The following is a 23477-nucleotide window of genomic DNA, read 5'->3' on the forward strand; positions in this document are numbered from 1 at the left end:
GAGGCATCGGAAGGTCAGACGGCAAATCCCATCTAATTTCCTGATGACTTAATGTAAAGGGTTTAGCAAGAGACAGCAGGCAGGGAGTGGTGGTGGGGGCATGCCTGGAGACCAGCCGCCACACAGGAAACATTGGGATATGGAATAAGCATCCACTGAGCTCTTCCTTATCTACCCTCAGAGCCACTGATGGGAAGGGGTCTTCCCTCATCCTGTCTCCCAAGGCATGATTAATGCAAAAGTGCTGGAGCAGCGGAGGAGGAGGGAGGTTCTCCGATGGAGGAGCCTAGTAGTCTACACTTAAAACATCTTCATAGCCTTGTTGACAAGCATCTACAGATTCACTGACAGCAAAAACCAGGTCAGATTTTCACATGTCGGTGTAGTGTAGATCGCGCTGATCTGTAGCATCCACATTAGTAAAAAAAAACGTAGCTCTCGCGCAGGCGCTTTTTGCCGCAACGTTTCGAACGCCGCAGTAGAACGTTTCCATTGATTTCAATGGGGCTTCACTGACATGCGTTTGATCGTGGCGCTTTCCAGCACCGCGATTTTTGAGTGCAGCATGCTCTATTTTTCGGCATTGAGCGCACCTCCTCACCCATCACAATGATTGGGTGCGCTAAAACACGCTGTCAGCTGCCGGAATCTGCGTACGAAAACTAAAGTAAAATCGCAGCGCTCTGCCGCGTCCATGTGTGAGAGTGGCCTCTGACTGCATTATTTTAACCCGTTGACCTATAACGTTGCTAGATCTGTCTATAAAACGTATGCACTGAACGACCACTTTATTAGAAATGCCCATCTGGCAGCGCATTGAACTACCTTTGGCCTTCAGAACCACAATATGCCATGGCATAGATCTACAGGTAACAAGGTGTGCCAGGAAAACCTTCCCTACACCATTACTCTACCTCCACCAACAAGGACTGTTGATGCCTAACAGGAAGGGTTCATCGATTCATGCTGCTTGCACTAAATTCTGGATTAATCTCACACGGCGATATTGTTCCAACTTTTGTACTCTTTTGCCCACTGGGGTCTCGTCTTTCTGCCTCTCTTAGATGGCAATGGCACTCAAACTTGGTCGTCTGCTATTAGAGCCCATCCATGCTAACGAATGGCGAGTTGTACGTTGGGGCGTAGTTGGAGCTCCACATTGTATTTGGCAGCAATTTATTTGACCGTGCATCACCTGCTCATCAAAATGATTCTTGACATCCTCCTCTGACCCCTTTTGGTTGATGAGTTGATTAGATCCACAAAATCCCCTTTAACTGAATGATTGTTTGTTTATATATATTAGTTCAGAAAACGTGTAAAAGTATTTGCCCCATGGATACTATAAAATATCATATTTGCAACAGTGAGTAATATCTTTATGGTGTCGAGCAGCAGCCAGCATCAACCCAGCAGGGCTGACCAGTAGCCAGCATCAACGCGGCAGGGCTGATCAGTAGCCAGCATCAACGCGGCAGAGCTGATCAGTAGCCAGCATCAACGCGGCAGAGCTGATCAGTAGCCAGCATCAACGCGGCAGAGCTGATCAGTAGCCAGCATCAACGCGGCAGAGCTGATCAGTAGCCAGCATCAACGCGGCAGGGCTGATCAGTAGCCAGCATCAACGCGGCAGGGCTGATCAGTAGCCAGCATCAACGCGGCAGAGCTGATCAGTAGCCAGCATCAACGCGGCAGAGCTGATCAGTAGCCAGCATCAACGCGGCAGGGCTGATCAGTAGCCAGCATCAACGCGGCAGGGCTGATCAGTAGCCAGCATCAACGCGGCAGAGCTGATCAGTAGCCAGCATCAACGCGGCAGGGCGGAGCAGTAGCCAGCATCAACCCGGCAGGGCGGAGCAGTAGCCAGCATCAACCCGGCAGGGCGGAGCAGTAGCCAGCATCAACCCGGCAGGGCGGAGCAGTAGCCAGCATCAACCCGGCAGGGCGGAGCAGTAGCCAGCATCAACCCGGCAGGGCGGAGCAGTAGCCAGCATCAACCCGGCAGGGCTGACCTGATGACTCATCACCTTAAGGTCACATTTGGTTACATGGCTGTTTGCTGTTATGTGGCGTTTTGTCAGCGTGTTTATGTAATTGGTCTCCTATTTGCCGCCTTCAGTAATACGATGCATATGCGAGCAGCATTCCTGTGCTGTGACTCCTATCCGCTCAGCTGGCTACATGATTATAACGCCGCTCTCTACTACAGTCCCCATCATCCATAGCTCCATCACAGTTGTTACATAAAGTAGATGACAAACACTCGGAGGCCTCCAGATAAGGATGTTACTCAGTATTGCTGCTCTTTTTATGAGGGCTTGCTCATAATTCGAAGCATCTGACGGAGCTGGCACACGGCTTTGTTTGCATATGTATGTCTTTGAAGTTAGAGAAACATGAGCCAATATGAGAGTCCAGCAACGTGATGCACTGATAGAGAGGATGTAGCAGAGCTGGATGTGTCGCTGCACTTTATTTTGTGTGTTTGGCGGTTTATTTGCAATCTCTTACAGGCTAATACTCGTAGATTTAGTAATAAAAGTCAAGTCTGGTGCATATGTCTTAAAGGGCATCTACACTCATAGGAGGTGGCCTAATGGTTGGGATCTAATTTCAGTGACTACAAACGATCTCCTTTGACAAGTAACCCTTACCTATAAATCCATGGATACTAATTATGCTTTGTAATATAATTTTCTATTTCCACAGACCTGTAATAGCTGGAGCCTCTCCGTGACCATCGGAGTGGAGAGTGGATGTAGTCACTGAAATGGGAAGCCAGCCCCCTAGTATTGCTGAGAAGCCTGTATAGAACCTACACTGTCCTACCAAATGTAATTGGACACCTCAGCGAGAATCAAAAGTAGTATTTATTTCCATATGTTATTAACCCCTTCCCGCTGCAGGGCGTAAGTTTACGTCCTGGGAGCGGGGTACTTCCCGCAACAGGGCGTAAACTTACGTCCTGGAGATAGCGCGGGATCACATATGATCCCGCGCTATCCCGCAGCGGGAGCCGGCTGTCAGTCACAGCCGGCGTCTCGCTGCAGCAGCGGGGGGACATCGGAGATGCGCCCGCCACTTTTAACCCCTTCCCTGCCGCGATCTAAGTAGATCGCGGCAGGGGAAGAGTTCACAGCGGGAGCGCGGCTCCCTCTGTGTCTCCGGCCGGGACTCGCGATGTCATCGCGAGAGCCCGGCCTGTCACCATGGCAACAGGACGCCAGACACTGGCGTCCTGTATTGCCTATGCCTGAGATCGCTGTATGAGCGATAAGGCATGGGAGAGCAGTAGCTCTGCCATGCCTTATACCAGCGATCATCAGGGCAATGGTTAAAGTCCCTCAGAGGGACACAAACAGTGTGAAAAAAAGAAAGATTTAAAAAATGAATTAAAAAAATGTAAAAAAAAAAGAGTAAAAAAACCATTTTTTATGCTTTTTCTCAGATTAGCATAAAAAAAGGTAAAAAAAAAAATAAAACCCCACATATTTGGTATTGTCGCGTCCGTAACGATGCGTACAATAAGTTGCACATGCTTTTGATTGTGCACCGAAAAAAACACTAAAAAAAAAGCTAAAAAACTGAGGCAAAATGCTCATTTTTAGCATTTTGCCTCACTAAAAACGCAATAAAAGTGATCAAAAAAGTCGTATGTACGCTAAAATGGTACCGATAAAATCTACAGCTCGTCTCGCAAAAAATAAGCCCTCATAGAGCTCTGTACATCAAAAAATAAAAAAGTTACGTGACTTTGAATGCAGCAATTTAGAATAGAAAAAAGATTTCCAAAAAAAAGGGTTTTTATTGCAGAAAAGTGGGAAAACCTTAAAAAAATGTTAGAATTTTGGTATCGTTGTAACCGTACCGGTCTGCAGAAAAAATGGAAAGTCTCATTTATGCTGCATGATTAACGGTGTAAAAAAAAAATAAAAAAATCTATGGCAGAATTGATGCGTTTTCTCTCTCTGCTATCATTAAAAAAAAAAAAAAAAATTTACAATATAGTCTATGTACCCAAAATTGGCATCGATAAAAACTACAGTTCGCCACGCAAAAAACAAGCCCTCATACGGCCGCGTCCACGGAAAAATAAAAAAGTTATGGCTTTTGAAAAATGGAGATGGAAAAATACCAAAAAATTGCTTGGTCCTCAACACCAAAATAGGCCATGTCATGAAGGGGTTAAAGGAGATGTCCCGCGCCGAAACGGGTTTTTTTTTTTTTAAACCCCCCCCCCGTTCGGCGCGAGACAACCCCGATGCAGGGGTTAAAAAAACAAACAGCACAGCGCTTACCTGAATCCCGGCGGTCCGGCGTCTTCATACTCACCTGCTGAAGATGGCCGCCGGGATCCTCTATCTTCATGGACCGCAGGGCTTCTGTGCGGTCCATTGCCGATTCCAGCCTCCTGATTGGCTGGAATCGGCACGTGACGGGGCGGAGCTACACGGAGCTACACGGAGCCCCATAGAGAAGAGGAGAAGACCCGGACTGCGCAAGCGCGGCTAATTTGGCCATCGGAGGGCGAAAATTAGTCGGCACCATGGAGACGAGGACGCCAGCAACGGAGCAGGTAAGTATAAAACTTCTTATAACTTCTGTATGGCTCATAATTAATGCACAATGTACATTACAAAGTGCATTATTATGGCCATACAGAAGTGTATAGACCCACTTGCTGCCTCGGGACATCTCCTTTAAAGGGGTTGTCTGGCCTTTTTTAACTAATGGACTGAGGTCCTCCGCTAATTATCCGGCCCACTGTCCAATCCTAGTCTGACCATGTAATACAAGCTTGATGCTCCCTTTAATTTCAGTGGGCGTAAATCCAGCGCTCTAACTTCCTCCTCCTGACCATTGATGACAACATTTGGCCTGCTGCATGGACAGCGGGCTGGATGATCAGCTGATGGACGATGGTCCCAGGTGGCGGAATCTCATTAAGTACAGCAGAGGTTCTGTTATGGTCTGGGGATGTTGTACATGGCATGGTCTTGGTCCGTTGGTTGTAGTGGCCAAGACCATGTAACCTGACTTTCTAGACATACCGTAGATGTGCTGCTGACAATGTGGCAATACTCTGGGAATACTCAGCAATATTTCCAACAAGATAATGAGCCTCATCACAAATCCAAAGCCGTTTTATGTTGGTTGGATGTTCCACGATTGGACTGGCTGCACAGAGTCTCAACCTGAACCCTGCTGAACATCTTTGGGATGAACCGAAACGTCTGGTCAGAAAATATGAACAGCGTCCACAGTTTGAGAAAACTTGCAGGATGTTTGCAGGATGAATGTAGGGATGTACCTAGTGAAGTATATCAGACATTGATAGAAAGTATGCCACAGAGAATATCAGATGTCATTAGGGCTGGAGGAGCCCCACTAAGTATTAGCATATGGGAATAAATACTATTGATTCTTGCTCAGGTGTCCAATTTCTTTTGGTAGGACAGTGTGGTATATAGCCCTAGTATGGTATATGGCCCCCTTCACACATCGTGTATTTGCAGTAAATACTCAGCAAAACCACAGTGGCCAAATATGCGCCTATGTGGTGCAGTTTGTAGCGGTTTCCACTCTAGTTAAAGGGCTCCTGCGCACGGGCGGATTTGATTTGTGCAATCCGGGGCCGGCGGCTGACCCTGGATTCCGCAGCCAATACTGCCCACAGCCTCCCATGGAGAACTGCTGCTTCCTGCACATGAGCAGAAATCGACTGCGATTTTCCACTCGCGGCAGAAAAAACGCAGCATGCTCCATTACTGTGCGGTTTTGCGCCTGGGTGGCTTCCATTGAAGTACAGATAAAGAAGAATCCGGACAGGTAAGCGGGTTCACCAGCCAGGCGCAGGTTCAGATTCCGCATGCCGGATCGTGTGCAGGAGGCCAAAGGCTGAAATCTGCAGCAAAAATCCGCCACTTCCATAAACCTATTTGGAGTCCGCAGCGCATTCCCAATGCATGGCAGATTCTGTGCAGAAGCCCTTCCCTTCATGTGGATGAGCTTTTTGAAATCTCATCCATGTGGCTTGTACTGTAAATGCTCCGGGAATTCTGCATCATTTCCGGCATGTGTGAAGGCACTCTGTGGGGCGGTCTCCAGGACTGGATGCCCCCGTAGCAGTCGTACCCCCGGGGCTGCATTACTAGTTTCTTTGCCAATCGCCATCCCCTGGGAAAAATCAGTAGTAATCAAGTTATCCCTGCAAGCCATTGATGGGCTCACTTTCATGATTATTGATTCCCCCCACAAAATGACTGCCTCCCGTAGGTAGCCAAATGTCACACTTGATCATCTCTCAGTATGACCACACTTGGCAGCTGCACGACCTTCACTAATCCTGATTTCAAGCTGTTATTAGAGTCTACTGCATGTACCATTACGTATGGAGCGGAGCGGTCTCTCCTAGTATTCGAGGTCACCTGTGACAGTATCTGCCATTCTACAGTCAAACTCTTTGTAGTAATTTCCGCCTTATCTACAAACCTCCAGTCAAGATTTCACATTGGTCCAGAATCCATGTGTAATACGTGTGTGACGTCTTCCACCCCCTCCCCTCCACATCCGTTGACTTCCATTTCTTCTATCTTGCGGTCTCAAGGGGCTACTATCTGGTCTCCTTGCTCATAGTAAAAGCCTGTTTGATTACATCAACTTGTTCCCAGGTTCCCTTCTCAGTTGAGGAGGAAGGTCCTGGCAGGGCACTAGTTCCATGTTCCCCAATGCAGAGTCTGCATACTGTAATCAATGGTGGTGAGCACTGGTGGCTAGAAAAGTGGTAAAAAAAAAACAGCGCCATCTTATTACAAATCCTGTAGTACACCTTCTGTTTGTTTTTTTCCTACCATTTGAAAATTGTATTTTTTTCTTTGTGGACTTTGTTTCCCATTTATAAGATTAGAAGAAGCTGAACGAGCGTCCCCAGGATTTTTCTATAGTAAACATGCATGTGTTGTGCTTAATTATACTGTCACTTGTGACTAATTTGCCATTGTTTACATACCACATGTCACTACAAAGTAAAGTGCACGTGTGGGCGACATCGCCTTCTGTTCCAATGTGTGAAAATTTGCTGCCCTCTGCTGGAGAGACTTAAAATTGCATGGGCTTGCAAGCACTTCATATTGAACACTCTCATTATACTATATTATTATAGTATTTCCCCTTGAATTAAATATCCTCTTTCAATACAAGTCCTTTAAATTGCCACCCTGTGAAGCTTGTTTTATCCAACACCATTCTGTCTAACAGTATCTTATGTTTCATGGGAAGCTGAGCGGCAACTATGGTGGTCGACCAATAAATCCGTTGGCCTGTGCTGCTGCCATTCAAGAGTCTGTAGAATTTGAGTGACCGCCCCTTTAAGAGTGTTAATAATGGCCATGTGGATACCCAACTTGTCTAGGAACAAATATACCAAAAATGTCTGACTGGAAAGGCGCGCTCTACGAATAGGACTGATTAGACACCAGAACAAGGCAATTAAAAAAGATTGGCGCAAAACTGAAGCGGATTCCTTCATGCATGAATTGACCTGTAATAGCCACAATGACCTGAAGAGATAGAAGAACTTCAAGCTTTTAACCCTTTCCAATCCACTGTCTGACGTCTGAAGACATTATGATTTAAGGCTGTACAGCTCCGATGTTGGAAGACGTCCGTCGGGGTTCTCTTACTGCATACTGCCAGCCTCTTTGCTGTCTGAGCCTATCCAACCTGTCCCCTCATGCAGTACTGGCTTTAGCCAGCAGATAGCGACCTTGTATAACGGCAGAAAAAGAGTAAGCCCCCTAGGAAAACCAGGATACAAATTGGATTGGAAAGGGTTAATGTTCTGTTTTTCTCATGTGATTCATGTAGGTATAAAAGAACTCCTCTTCCGGTTTTTATTGCACCTTACAGATGTTTGATGTGGGCGCCGTTAGTGATCAATATATGTCAGTCAATAGTCCGTTTCTGCTCAGACACATCCCAGCATATCCTCTGTTGTCGATTCCACTGCAACAGAGACCCTTGTGTTACATCGTCTTGCGTCCCCAACGGCGCGCACGTCGAACATCTGTAGGGTGCAATAAAAACTTGAAGAGGAGTTCTGCTTTTCATGTCATTCATGTAGGAATAAATCGGCTTAACTTTTGCACCATTCTTTTTGATTCACTTTGTGTATATGTAATTCTATCACATTAATGTAGAATTTTATATGAAGGGATGAGGGCGCCCAATAGGAGAATTCAAAATGGCTGCCTTTCTGGTATTGCAATGCATCAGCACCCTAATAGGAGTGCAAATGTTGCAAATGCTATGAGCTGAGTATGGGTGCAATATCCCAGGACTAGAGATGAATGAACATACTCGTTTAGGGCGATTTCGCAATCGAGCACCGCTTTTTTCGAGTAACTGACTACTCGGGCGAAAAAAAGATTCGGGGGGGGGGGGGGCGCCGGGTGTGAGCGGGGGGTTGCAGAGGGGAGTAGGGGGGGGGGGGGAGAGAGAGCTCCCCCCTGTTCCCCACTGCTATCCCCCGCTCCACCACGCCGCCTCCCCGAATCTTTTCGCCCGAGTAGTCAGTTACTCGAAAAAAGCGGTGCTCGATTGCGAAATCGCCATAAACGAGTACGTTCGCTCATCTCTACCTAGGACCCCAGGGGTTGCCTCTATGTTATGTATGTTCTTAAGTGGCACAGAAGACCCCCAAAACAACAGTGCATATTATTTTAAATATTCCTGCATTAGGACTCCACTAGAGCATGGCGATCTGGGACCCCTCCCTATGTATGGGAGATCGTTTGTGGGAGGAGTCAGGAGCGATCACACCGATCGCTGCATTGCCATCTATATGAAAGAGGTGGTCCGTGTTGAGAATCGGTCATTTGCAGTATGAACTAAGTTGCTAAAGTTTATTAGAAGCCACATTCACACTTTTCTCGTGTTTCCTTTGCGTTTTCATAGCAGCCATTTGTGCGGTCTTGTTTGTTCTCGGCTCAATGTGCACTATATATATGTATGCGCTCACGTTGTGACCACTAGCTTCCTGTGTGCGGTCCTCCGTAGGTGAGCTTTAGACCAGGCGGCACACGTAATGACTTGTCATTTCTATATATACCTGTGTCTTATGACTTTAGTCCATGACCGTAACTCTGCCTTGTTCTCTTTCAGATCCTTTTCGATCAGGCACAGCGCTCCGTACGGCAGCAGCTTCACACCTTTGTTAAAGAGTGAGTCCGTTTTATTGTTTCTCACATAGGTTTAGCAATGATTGGCGCTGAAATTGCACCAGGGGGACGCAAACTTTTCCGGAACGGGAACTTGTAGGTTAACATCTGGCTGTAGTGCGCCTCAAGGTAAAGCATGTGCTTTGGGGTGCGTTCGCACCGCGCTTGTATAGGCTGCCTTAGGCTAACTGCGCACGGGCGAGAACGATATCGGGTCACGAAATTTAGCCCCATATCGCGCTCCGCAACATGCATATTACTTGCTGATGCGAGGCGATTTTTCAGTCAAAAACGCCTCGATTCAGTGAAACTCTGATCGTCTTGCACAAAAGAGGATCGGAAGCGTTCGCACTCGTGTGCACATCACATCGAGTAACACGAAAAAATAGAACATGCCGCGATTTTTTTTTTCCTCACATCGCTCATGTGTAGGATTCCATTTAAAATGGCTGCATTGAAAATGTACAGATCCAATGCAGATGTTGGTCAGCTTGGAACGCTGGAGCCCATCGCTGCAAGGCAATAGTACCGCAAAGATGAAGTGCGCACAACAGCCCGCAGCAAATCTACCTCACGGATTATTCGCCCGCTCCCCATAACTACAGCGATAGGGCGATTTTTATCACATATATATTTATTTATTAGCCTCATACTGCAGAAGGTAAGCCAGATAACAGAGAGCAGTAGCACACCCTTGACATGCTGTGTTCTGTCAGACATTTCACATAAGGGACCGTATCTACATATATAAGGCAACGGCCGTGATTTTACGGTTTCTAATCATTCGTGAGCGAGGACATCATCCGTCCGCGGGCCATGAGGCTCCCGCAGCCGGGGTAGAGCCGTCCTCTGTAGCAGCTGCACAGGTTCTCAGCGCCACGGATGTATGTAGGCCACAGAGCAGCACCATCGCTGGCAGGCGGAGGGAGACAGTTTCCATAGTAACGGGTAATTAAGTGAGAATCTGTCAGAAGCAGAGGCTCTGTGTTTATGGGGGAGGGGGACTTAAACTCTCTTGACATCTTCCACGCTTCCTTCCTTCCTGCGCGCCTTCGCAGTCAGACGTGTCCATAGTTTACACTCGAGCGGCGCAGTGTATACAAGATGTCAGCCTGTACATAAGAGAATAGATCACCAGACTGCGGGCACTAAAGTAAAAAGGGTGGGAATAGAAAGGCCGGCACGATTCTGGTTCTCAAGGTCGGCAGATCATTCTTGGGGGTCACTGCATGCTTCCGGATAGATCAGTGCGAGCGCTTGTACCCTGCGATCAATGAAGCAGCAGCTTTTGCCTTAGAGCCGTCGGCGCACATACATCGCGGCAGCTTCTCATCCCATCCGCGACTTGCGGGTCTCTGCGATCCTGGTCGGGTCTCTGCGATCATTTCATCATAGCGATGCCGCTACCAAATTCTTAGGGTGGGCCAGAAAGGGGAATCCCTGCTGCCGAACAGCTCCATTTTAGGATGGAACCAATCGGCGCCATAATGGGGTCCGTCTAATTTCCGCTCAACTGCCCGGCTTTTCGACGGAAGAGAAGGTGCTGCATGCAACTCTTTTCTTCCAGTATCTAGACCTGGATCTGCGATGGAACCTCTAACCATCCAGCGCAGATGTGAAACCACCCCATGGCCAGTTCCACACGGATGAGAAACTTGTGCGGGATTTGTGCGTTGCGAGACGCACAAATATAAACCCCATTCTTTTGAATGGAGTCATATACATTAGTGATGTTTGGTGCCTGAAAAAAATCGCTGCATATCCTTTTTTTTTTTTTCCTTCTCCCCGGAACGTATCACCCATTGTTTTCAATGGGACACAGCGTGCAATGCGAGGTCTCCCATTGAAATATTTGCCGATTCGGCGGCTCGCTACTTCACTGGAGTGATTGGAGGGGTTTTTGGCGTCTGTGAGTAAATCACACGTTCAGGTTCACGAGTGCGATACTGGACCAAGTTTCCTGGCCCGATTATCGCGCTCACCCATTTGTAGATAGCCTAACATGGGTTCTTTGCTTTGTAAATCCCCTACAGAGACCTGGTATAATGATAAAATTGTGTCTGTCTGCAGCCACCACTAGGGGGCGTTCACATGTATCGGATTTTGTTTCTGAGTTTAGAGCCTTACCCCCTACTGACTGACCTACTTTGGGTTCTAGTGAACGAGCAACTTTTATTTTCATTGTCGCACTTCAAGAACTTTTATTTTTCCGACGGCACCATCCTCGGAGGGCTTTTTTATTTTTTGCTTTTTGTGGGGCAGCTTGTAGTTTTCATTGGTAGAATTTTGGGCTATATGTGACTCTTTTTGATCACTTTTTTTATTCCATTTTTAGGGAGGCATGATGGAAAAAAACACAGCAATTTTGGCCCCTTTTTTTTAAATTTAAACTTCCTTTTCTGCCATTCATAATTCGGGTTAAATATTACTATAATTGTGTAGCTTTGGTCATTACAAATATGATGGCTATTATTCCACCTTTTTTTTTCTTTTCCAATATTGATTGGTCTCACAAGGGACAGTTACTGATCGTTTGGTCACTTACATAATACACTGTACTACTTATGTAGTGCAGTGTATTAAGCCTGCCCGTTTTACACTGACAGCCAGTCTATTAGACCCGGTCTCTGGCAGGGCCTAATTAGCTCCAGTACATACAACCTTGAGGCCATTGTTTTTCCACTAGCTGCCATGACAGCCCATCAAAACCCGACAATTGCTTCAGAGGGCGATGTTGATTGGGGAAAAAGAGAGGCCCTCTTTCTGAGACCATTTCAATGCAATGGTTGTGATTGACTGCAGCATCTAAGGGGTTATACAGCTAGGATCAAAGGTCTCTCCGATCCTGGCCTTTAGAGCAGCAACCCAGCTGTCATTAGATAGCAGAAGACCCGCTCCTCCAAGCAGCAGACGTCCATTGCAACACTTATATTAGGCAGCCGTAAAAAGAATGTCGCCGTGAAAGATAATCTGTGCTCTATATTATAACGCATCCCCTGGACTCCTAAACCCTGAGAAATAATACAGCGGACTTATAGATGCTTCATTCATTTACAGACCGCAGGTCGTTTGTGGGCTTACTGCAGGGGAGTAAAAGTGAGTTCACAGATAAGAATTACATTGCTGGAATCTGTCTCTTCAGCTATCCAGATTTCTGGTAGTTCAGCCATTTTTCATGGTGACACTTTACCTTTAAATATATATGGTAAGCAGTATGCGGTAAGCTCCCCCTAGTGGTGACTGCAAGAAGCTAGAATACAATTTTTTTTTTAAAATATATGTCCATACGGGTAATTTGCCGTTCCTATATCAGATAAATAGAGCTCTGACTGCTTTCTACAATAGCTTCAGTTTATACAAAAATATGTCTTGATGCCAGCTCTACAGAAGACGACTGTGGCCCGAAACCCCCCAAATCCTCAGGACTGGTTAGCTGGCTTCTGATGCCTGTAGGCACACTTAGTCAGTTTCTAATGTTGGTGTATTGATTAGTTATTCTTATTTATGTGTTTTGGTTTTAGAGATGTGAGGAAGTTCAAGGAATCGAAGAAGCACTTTGACAAAGTGAGAGAAGACTTGGATATTGCACTAGTGAAAAATGCTCAGGCCCCCCGCCATAAACCACATGAGGTGGAAGAAGCTACGGGTACCCTGACCATCACACGGAAATGCTTCCGGCACCTGGCCCTGGACTATGTACTACAAGTGAGATTCCTGTTGTCATTGGTATTGCTCTTCTAACATTTTTTTAGGCTGCGGTCACACGGGGAAGAAATCTCGCGGAATGACCGCAGCAGACCGTACTGTAATACCGCGAGGTTTCCGTGGCAGAAAGGTAGCTTCAAAACCCGTGATTTGTCCGTATATGGTAAATATTAGGTAATATCCTTGTGAGGAACATATAATTGCTTTCTTTTAACTTTTTTTTCCATTTATTTTAGATAAATGTTTTACAAGCCAAAAAGAAGTTTGAAATTCTGGACGCTGTAAGTATTCTTTAAGAGTTAGAGGTAATTTTTACGGGGTTATAACCCCCTTCTATTAACCTTTCAGGCTGCTAGTATGTTGACATTGGTGTGACGGGTGGTTTGGATCCACACAGTATTCCTATCGGTTAAAATCAGAACGTGTGACCTGAAGGGTTGTCATGTGAAAAAACTTGTAACTTCACTCAATCCTTTTTTCAAACAGGCGTCTCGTGCAGAAAATGGGCTTTTATTTGAAACCCCGCTGTCATGAGGCGCTTTAAATCGGAGTATCTAGAAGATGCTGCAAAGGGTTAACCCTTTGCAATCCATTTTTGGATTCAGGATTTCCTAGGGGGCTTTCTCTTTCTGCCATTATACAATGGCACCATCTGTTGGCTTTAGCCAGTACTGCGGTATATGTCATGCTGGAGAGAGCGGCCAGTAATCAACAGTAAGAATACCCTGCCGGATGTCTTCTGACATCGAAGCTGTACAGCCTTAAATCAGAATGTCTTTAGATGTCAGACAGTGGATTGGAAAGGGTTAAACTAGTAAATGCACAAGCTCCCATGATACAGCTTCCCAAACAGATATGGGGTCTGTATGCTGCGGCAAACTTTTAGCTGAGAAGTACATTTAGGAGGAGCATTAGAGTTCATTAGAGGGTGAACTCTCCCTTCTCAGCTGCTCTTAGCCAATCAACTTTACTGATATTACTCTCAACCATGTTGATTGGCTGAGGGCAACTGACTGATAGCTTACCATACTGCTCGAAGATGTCCTTTTTAGCTTGATGCCAGGCGCACTATAGAACTCCTACACATATATTATGAGCTCTTAACTTCCGGTAATTGGATTCTTTATAGGCTTAAATTAAATGCCGTCGTTTAAAGTGTGCATCTCATTCATTAGTACTAGAGATGAGCGAGTATACTCGCTAAAGGCAATTGCTCGAGCGAGCATTGCCTTTAGCGAGTACCTGCCTGCTCGAGAAAAAAGATTTGGGTGCCGGCGGCGGGCAGGGAGCTGCAGGGGAGAGCGGGGCGGAACGGAGGGGAGATCTCTCTCTCTCTCCCCCCGCTCCCTCTTGCTGACTGCCGCTACTCACCGCTACCCCTCGCCGGCACCCGAACCTTTCATCTCGAGCGGGCAGGTACTCGCTAAAGGCAATGCTCGCTCGAGCAATTGCCTTTAGCGAGTATACTCGCTCATCTCTAATTAGTACACATTTATTTTGCCTATAGGTGACCTACATGTTCAAAGTGAGTATCTACTATTAGAGTCTCTTCAGTCTTATACTGAACTGCACTATGAATAATTTCCTAACATACACTACATAATATATTTCCCACCATCCATCCTGCAAATGTCTAGCAAGTTCTCGCTAAGAAGTTGGGCAGTGTTCATATTTCCTGACCCGACGTTCTGGTTCTTCCCAAAGATGTTCAGTAAGTTCAGGTCGGGACTCTGTGCAGCCGGACCAATTGTGGAACTTCCATATCCTCAAGCCAACGTAAAACGGCGTTGAATTTGTGACAAGGCTTGTTGTCTTGTTGGAAGTATTGCTGACCGTTCCCAGAGCACTGCCACATTGTGGGCAGCACGTTATTATCTAGAGTGTCAAGGTATAAATCCGTGTTTATGGTTCTTGTCACTACAACCAACGGACCGAGACCATGCCACGTAAACCATCCTCAGACCAGAACGGAACCTCCACCATACGTAACTGTTGGCACAACACAATCCGGTAAAAGGTGTCCCCCAGGCTCCTTCACACCCAGGTACCTCCATCTGGCTTGAAGATGGAGTAGTGCGATTCGTCACTCCTTAAAACATTCTTCCATCCCTCTACTGTCCGATGATGACACTTTGTGCACCATTGTATACAGGTTGATGCATCTTCTGTGAGAAAATTCGCCAGACATTTGCAGGATGAATGAAGGGAAATACTTTGATAAAATATTGTATTTCTATTGCCCAAAACCCCAAAATGATAAGCTAACGTGGCTTGCAGCAATGGGGATATGAAATACTCCAACTGCTTCCCCAGCACAATACGTGCCTTGTTTAGGCGATCTGCATTCTGCGAAGGATGAAATTGGGGCTTTTTCAATGCTCTTCAGGACAGAAGCATTTTTTTGATGCTTAATTTTTAATCATATACTTGATTTTTTTTTTCCAAAAACGCTTATTAATGCATTGACTGTTGAAGTTCAGTCCTAATCATTTGATCTGTCGTGAGCGAGCAACGCGCATGAACATGGAAAGAAAACAGACCCTTTTTTCTAATTCCATACAACCATTTTCTCACTTTTACTTTAACCCCTAACTCACCTGTCCTTTGTATAAATTTCATCTTTAGTTCTACATCTAGGAATAGTCTTTCTATTGGGCGATTTCTTGTATCCTCCAGGTTTTCCGCAGGGGATGCTCTTTGATTCCCATAGGCCCTTTCTCTTTTTATACCTGTTGTATGTATTTATCCTTGTGCGGTCTTGCCAGCCGCCTTCCGTTTTTCCACCAAGTAAAATGGTAAATAGTAAAATTCCACCATAATTCCGATGATTACGCTTGATATCATCTGGTTATAAGTGGAGATGACTCCTAATCATCTAATGTTCATCTGTAAAACAATTAATACTTTCATGGTGCATAAAGGAAGTAATGAAGAATTTCCACAGAACTGCATGTGATTCTGCCATCGGACAGAACAATAACCTGGATCAATATCCAGTTTGGCTATAAACCAGTAATTGGACCATATGTGACTACTAAGTATATTGGCAGGGAAAGTGGACCTGTTAATCACGTTACTGGGACTTGTTAAAGGAAACCTGTCATCAAGACTGATTAGGACATCTGTGTAATGTCCTAGTAAAGCTGCACTAGTTACAGCACAGTTGTGCCAGTAAGTGGCCCCCAAAGTGCCAATTAGGAAAGCCGGAAGAAATATATCCCGCCGTGGATGAGTGGAGCCATGGCTGCAGGGATCCGGGTCATGTGACTTATTTCGGCTCTGCTAAATGACAGGTTCACAGATGGAGGGATGTCTCCTCATTAACATAAGTCACAACTATTCTTCTGCACCCGATTGCTGAATTGAACCCACTAGCTCAGAATTCTTATTTATGGCTGTGATGCTTGACATAGCCTTAGTACTTTCAAGGGGACACCTCTGCATACATAGTACTCAGAGCTGTAGAAATCTGTGTTTACATTTGTATGCAGTGAGCTCCCCCTAGTGGTGGCTGCATACAGCCATGATTTGTGTAATTTAAAAGGCTATGGAAACTTGGGAGGAGAGGGTAACTTTTTTTTTTTTCCCGACTTCAATGCAAGTATTTTGGTCTGACTGCTATTTTTGCCACTGTTTTGTCTTCTACAGTTTCTACATATCCCTGTATATCGAAACTGCAGTTTAAGTATCACTAGGAGATCTGTCAGTGAGGCTGGACTGATGGCTTAGGGTCCTTTGATACAGGATGATTAATTAGCGCTTAAGCATCAGACAGTCGTCCCAAAGATTATTGCTCCTTTGCTTTCACACAGGAGCATTAATTGCGCACTTTATGGCAGTAGAGCAGAGATCTCTTCTGGCTGCCCTCCTCCATAGACAGTAAACAAGCAGTCCTTTGTAGATGAACCATATATGTCTATATAGGACGATTAGCGTCACGTTTTTATGCCTGCATAAAATGAACAACTAACGATAGGCGTATTCGTCATCCAATGGTTGGAGCGATTATCATTCAGTTTTGCACTTTCCAACGATTTCCCTCTGCTCTCTCCTCTCCTGCATGTTTGTTTCCGCTCATTTATGACAGCAAAGTTCCCTTGTTGGGGTCATAAATTAGTTGGTGAGAAAGTACAGAAGAGGAGAGAGAAGGGCTGATAACTAAGCAGTCAGTCCAGCCTTACTGACAGATCTCCCACTAAGACTTAAGGTACCTGTTAAATGGTGCGTTTATCACCCGAATGATAGTTGTACCATGTGTACGCAGGCACCGACTGGGCGAGCAGTGAGCAAGAAATTGCTCAGTAGTCACTAATTACTTTGTTTCAGCTCACTGAAAAAAACGACTAGTGAGCGGCTAATCGTCAGTGTAAACAGGAATCATTTAGTCATTGAACGACTGCCTCTTCACTGTGAATGGAGGTGGGCAGCCAGTAGAGATCTCTGCCTCCATTCACTGAACCGCTATTGTTCCTATGTGAAAACAGAGACGCCATAGTCTGAACAGCTTTTGGGCACTTCTGTGCTCTACAGTTGTCCCTTGTAAATGTACCTTTTAGACTGCAGTTTCTTTATACAGTGATATGTAGAAGCTGCAGAAGATAAATAATTTAATTAAACCTTATTGCAAAAATGATGGTCAGCCCCAAATGCATGCATTTAAGAGGAAAAAAAAGTGTCACTGACATTTTAAGTTTTGTTTGATGACTAAGCAATAAGGGGTTCAAGGTTTTTTTCTGGAGAAAAAAAAACATTGCTCTTTAGACAACTCATTAATGTGACAAGGATTGCCACTTATCAGAAGAATCCAACGCCAGTGATGCTTCCTGGAGTGTCCTTAGAGGTGAGGTCTCGGGGTCAGACCCCAATCTGAAGGATAGGCCACCAATGTTCTTTCCTAGAAGGCCGTTTTACCTGCCATAAGGCTCATGTTAAAACAATTGCGTTGTCGTCTTCTTCTTGGTTCCAGCTGTAGTTACTAGTTGTGGTAAAGATACACGGGGCACTGATGGAAGGTATTCACTATATATAAGCGTTTGCCTAGGCTGAACATATGACTGAGTTGTGACCCATGGTTTTTGTTTTTCTTCATTTCCACAGATGTTGTCGTTCATGCATGCCCAATACACATTCTTCCAGCAAGGATATAGTTTACTAAATGAGCTTAATCCGTATATGAAGAAGCTGGCTTCAGAGGTACGTGTAATCCACCGGGAAACTCCTATCCCGGCGCCATCTTCTAGGTTCTTGCCCGTAACTGTTAAACACTTTACAGCCTGTTGGAAAACATCTGTTGCCTAAGAAACGTAAAATGTGAGAACAGACCACTGTGTCTATAGAAGTGCTGAAGCGCCTGATATTCTGGCCTAACCTAATAGTCACCCCAACAATATATGTCCGGGATGCTGGATAAGGCTCTGTTCATACTTGCATTGGGCGCCTTTGTTGTTTTCAGAGTAAGAAGCGTGTAATTCGCAGCACAATTTTTGCTGTCAAAAATGCTGGAAAACTGATGGACCCCAGGAATTTCCCAGTGTTTTTTTTTTTTTTAGAGTTTGTATTTAAGTTGTTCACCATTTGGTGAAAATAGCGTAACTTTCTGATCTGGATCAGCACAATTACTGTCATAAGACAGTTTTATAGTTTTTATAGATTTTTTTTTTTGTTTTTAATTACCTTTGCACAATAAAAACACATTTGTAAGACCTAATGCCCAAGGCCGAGTCGGATATATTGCACAGAGACCCCATACTTGCCTCTCAGAGTCCGCAGAGAGTGACTCCTCCAATGAGCCCGCGCGAATGCGCAGTGCAGCGCATGACTATTCGGAGCTGGGCTGTGATGCGGAATCCCACAATATTTCCACTGCGGAAGTATCGCGGGATGGACGTCTTCCATTGACTGCAATGGAAGCCGCCTGTGCATTTTCCTGCACAGAATAGAACCGGCTGCGATTCTCCCCGGCGAGTGGAAAATCGCAGTTGAGTTCCGCTCGTGGGCAGGGGAGAATCATTTAACATGGCATGTCTATGGACGGATATTGCTGCAGAATTCGCGGCGGGCGATTTCCGCAGCGATAATCGGTCTGTGAGCATTGGGACTGAGAAAAAGAATTGAATCTGCATCGCTGCATTCGAGGACCCCAAACCTCCTTATTTTTCCAGCAGCAGAGCTCTGTGGGGGGTTGTTTTTAGCCAGAGTAGCTGTAGTTTTTTTCTTTATTGAGTTTGAGATACGTACCCTATGTCTTTTGGATTGCTTTTTATTGCCTTTTTTGAGATTCGAGCAAAAGAAAAATAGCAATTCTAGCGGATTGTTTTGTTTTTTTAAAAATTATTTTTATGGCGTTCACCTTGTGCAATTAAATAACCAAATATTTTTATTGTCTGGGTCATTACAATCCTGATAATTCTTATTATGTGTTGCTCTATTTTATCCCTTTTGGATAAATGTGGAGTTTTTTTAAACTGGATTTTTTTTCTTTAAATTAAACTTTATTGAACTTTTTTGATATTTTATTAGTCCGTGAAGGGGACTTGAAGATGTGATACTTCGGCCACTAGGATAGTACACTGCATTACTTAAGTAGTTCATAATACTAAGTTTATGACAGCAACCTATTGCATGCTTCCGGAGGCGGAGTCTAATAGGCTGTGTTGCATGGCAGACACGTAGACTTTTGTCAGTGTTTAGCCTTCCATGGAAGCCTATTGGTACCTTGCAATCACATTGCAGGGGGCCAATGGGTGGCAGAAGGAACCCTCTCTCTCTCTCTCTCTGTCATCTGCCTCCATGCTGTTGCCATTGATTGTGGTTTGTAAAGGCTTAAACTGCCAGGTTCTGATGTTTCTCCACATCTGGCGGTTAGAGCAGCAGCCTGGCTGTCAGTAGTCAGCTTAGCCACCGCCTTAAAAAGATGTATGTGCAAATTTAAAGCCCAGTAGTGAGGTCCGTAAAGAGATGTATTGGCAGTCAGACATTGTACTGGTTGTAACCATAGGGGAGCCTATTTATTGGCAGATGTGTGTACGGAGGAAGTGGTATTACCAGATCTGGATGCTAGAAATACCCTGCCTAACGACAAGAGTTTTTTCAATGAGGTTGTCAAACTGGTTGCTATGGATAAGCCGCCTATCTCGGGTTACTGAGGTCTACAGCCCAAATCTGGATATGGAAATCGTAAATATACTAGGATACATGTACTAATACTGTCTAAAAGTTAAACATTACAAATTAAGGCCTCATGCCCACGGCCGTGACGGACTCCACCAGCGGAATATCACAGCGGAGTCTGCCACAGGGCCCCCAAAACCCCCATACTTACCACTCCGGATCCGCCGTACGCATCCCGCATGGAGGGCCGGCGCAAGCGCAGTACAACTCATGATGCGCAGGCAATGTCCGATGACACGGTGGGCTGGGACGCGTATTCACACGATACTTCTACTGTGCTGCAGTGGAAGTATAGCATGACGGCCGGCTTCCATTGGCGACAATGGACGCCGGCCGCTCGTATTCCCACAGCACTTAGAACATGCCGCAGTTTATTTCACGCTGTAGAATTCCACAGCGTGTACATTGATCTATTAGGTTCAATAGAACCTAATAGCTGCGGGATTTCCGCTGCATAAAACGCGGCAGAAATCCATCCGTGGGCATTAGCCATAAGACAGACATCTTAATATGCGTTAGATTTATAACGACTGGATAGTACATCTGTCGACTTTTAAGACTAAGTTTATACCACCTATCAGTTGGCTTAGTTTACGCCAAAGATTACTCTAAACTTTTGGTGCAATTTGGCACAGTGTAGACTTTTCCTCCCTTTCACGAAACTACACCTCTTTTTTGGACGAGCCGCAAAAACTGTCCAAAAGAGTCTTAAAGCAAATAGTAAACATGGCGCAAAGCATGTAAGGCCGTATTCTAGTGCAATTTGTGCCAGAAAACTAATAATGTGAATAGTAATTCAGTCCAACTACGTACTAAAAGACGGGTGATCTTTTACCCGTCTCGTTTTGGTTTAAATTTTGGAGTACGACCCACATAATAAAAAATAATACGTTCTGAGCCGCGTATTAACTACATTTTTTTTCTCCATAGTTGGACCAATTAGTCATTGACTCAGCTGTAGAGAAAAGGGAGATGGAACACAAGCATGCTACGATACAGCAAAGGGTGAGTCCTCGGAGCTCGAAACCATAACCTTATCCTATCCTTTTACTATTGATTTACCTCTAAGCTAGTTTAGGCAACAGTGAACGAATATTCGTTCGCACAGAACTCCATACGGGTGCCGTCAGTCGCACTCGCTTTGTTAATTCAGCACATTTCCATTTTTCTTTTTTTCCCCCTTTTATTTATTTCAATAGGGTTTTCCATTTACCTCCGTTCTCTGGGGGGTTTTTTTCTTTTCCTTTTTGTTTCCTTTTTTTTTTTTTCACTCCCGCAGACTGCGCTATTTTTCCAGCTTCTCTATAACCCTTCATAACTCCCCCAACAGCGTTCCTCTCCACATTATCACAGCCGTGGTCAAAGCCACGTGCATCATGGCCTCAGAGGCCGGCGCACGCGCAGTACATCTGTCCCGATGGCTAGTTGTTGAAGATTTTAATAAAGTGCTGATATGGACAGATTGCTCATGTAGTTTCTTGTTTTTTTCCCCTTTTTCCCATTACATTGCTTACGACTACGTGACGTGCAGACCCTTCTTCAGGTGAGTTATACTACCTTGTCTTCTGTGAATTATGGGGCCTTCATGAAGGTTACTTTTCCATTTTATGCTTGAATACACCATAAATTAGTATTTGTTTCCTGGTGGTATATAGAGGGAGACTTTCAGAGAGACGTTTTGAGTTTCTGGTATCAAATCAAGTCTAAAAAATGTTGCCAATAGTAGCCAATCAGATTTCAGCTTTCATTTTGTAAACTAAACCGATCCAAACCCTTTTTGGTTTATACGTCTATGTAATACTAAGGGAGTAAGATTTGCGCCGCTAAGTATTCAATCAAATAGCTGCACTTGAATTCTTGTTTTCCACGGCACAGGGCGTCCACCGACGTAATTGTTAGAAAGCGCGAATACAAGTGATAGTAGTTCCCTGTAAACATCGCCACCAATGGGCTGTCCAGCAATCATTCACTCACTAGTTGCTACGCGTTTTTGTATCGGCTCACCTAAAAGAAAACAAAAAGTCGCTGGTTGATCAAGTCATCAAGTGTAAAGTCACAGTTGTGTATTCAGGCGACTTGCGAACCAATTTGCATGGAGATTCTCCCTATGAATGATATGTTGGCGGACAACTAATGAATGATAAGCGCTCTGTGTAAAAGCTTTCAAACAACTGTTGTTCGTACACTTCAGCGACTTTCTGGGGTGACTGTCTGAATGATAGTTGCTCTGTGTAAAGGTTCCTTTCCAGCTATTACGGGACCTGTGGGGAGAGGTTGGTCTTGGCTGATATTGATCTTCTACAATTTTCCATCACCGCTTGCACTAAAAATTGCTCCTTCACGGGACCTTCAAATTTAGCAAATATAACGGGTGGCAGGCCCAATGTGTAACAGGTGCAGGGCTAGGCCGAGCACAGAAGGCTTCAGATGAGTATTTGCCACTGAAGGCCTTACTTCTGCAGCCTGGTAGGTCATGTGATGCCCTCTATGGAAGTCCTTGGAGCAGCGATGGCGAATGTAGGGTTGGTACAAAGAAAATCTTAATAGTGACAACCACATCATAGCTGTGTCATTCTAAACATTGGCAAATAACTAGAGCGGATGGACTCCAGGGCCAAACTTCAGTAGCAGAGGACGCGTTCTTGAGGTTTGCTCCCATCGGTTCATCTTCAATGCTTCCTATTCCAGGTGACTAATTACAACTAGTCGTCAGCAGCTCTGAAGCGGAGGCTAAAGTGGTCGCTGGCCGGAATAGAATCTCATGGGCCACTGCCTGAGGAGATACTGCTCAATCACATGTTCTACTCTGTCCTTCCTGTGTCACAAACAAAGCCCATGTGATAACCTTAAACATCTAAGCCCCCATTTCCCGCTACTTCCTCCTGACTTCAGCATTTTTGTAAAGGAACTGTAACTGCAATTTATAAGTAAAACAATGATAAAATGTCTTATTACCAAAAAGAGCAAAAGCAGAGAGAAGGGAGGGGGTAAGTGTGACCACCTTACAGATGGGCAGGCTACTCTTCTTCATGTCAAGTTGGGAAGGTGAAAGCTCTCTTCCATTGTAAGGTTAGTAAATATGCCACAAATCGCTCTAAAAGTGGAAGCTTCCCTGTGTTTTAATGCCCAGACTGGGGCAAGAGGTCACACGTCGTATCCGACAGATCGTTGTCTGCCTTGGCGTCTGGGAAGTTCATGTGTTCGCTATTTGTGTAGACAGGTCTCGGAAAAACATTGCATATTAATAAAATTCTGGCTGAGTTTGCAGTCCATTTCACTTCCACAGACCATAATGACATTTTGGCTGATTGAATGGAAAATCGAGAGAAAGCTGAGAAAACTCCAGTGTGTGGTATTATGTAACCTCGTTATTACCATTAACAC

At 45.1% G+C, this 23477-nt stretch overlaps 1 protein-coding gene across 1 annotated transcript in view; it reads left to right on the top strand.

Annotated features, from left to right (window-relative positions):
- ACAP3 (ArfGAP with coiled-coil, ankyrin repeat and PH domains 3) overlaps positions 1–23477 on the top strand; it is a 168826-nt gene that overhangs the window by 90751 nt on the left and 54598 nt on the right. Inside the window, exons 5-10 of the mRNA XM_066606826.1 lie at positions 9163–9221; positions 12740–12923; positions 13160–13204; positions 18021–18116; positions 21024–21098; positions 21625–21636. Coding sequence (XP_066462923.1) covers positions 9163–9221; positions 12740–12923; positions 13160–13204; positions 18021–18116; positions 21024–21098; positions 21625–21636 — 471 coding nt within the window. The remainder of the gene's footprint in view (positions 1–9162; positions 9222–12739; positions 12924–13159; positions 13205–18020; positions 18117–21023; positions 21099–21624; positions 21637–23477) is intronic.

Source organism: Eleutherodactylus coqui, chromosome 6, assembly GCF_035609145.1.
Source record: "Eleutherodactylus coqui strain aEleCoq1 chromosome 6, aEleCoq1.hap1, whole genome shotgun sequence".
In the NCBI taxonomy this organism is placed as follows: Eukaryota; Metazoa; Chordata; class Amphibia; order Anura; family Eleutherodactylidae; genus Eleutherodactylus; species Eleutherodactylus coqui.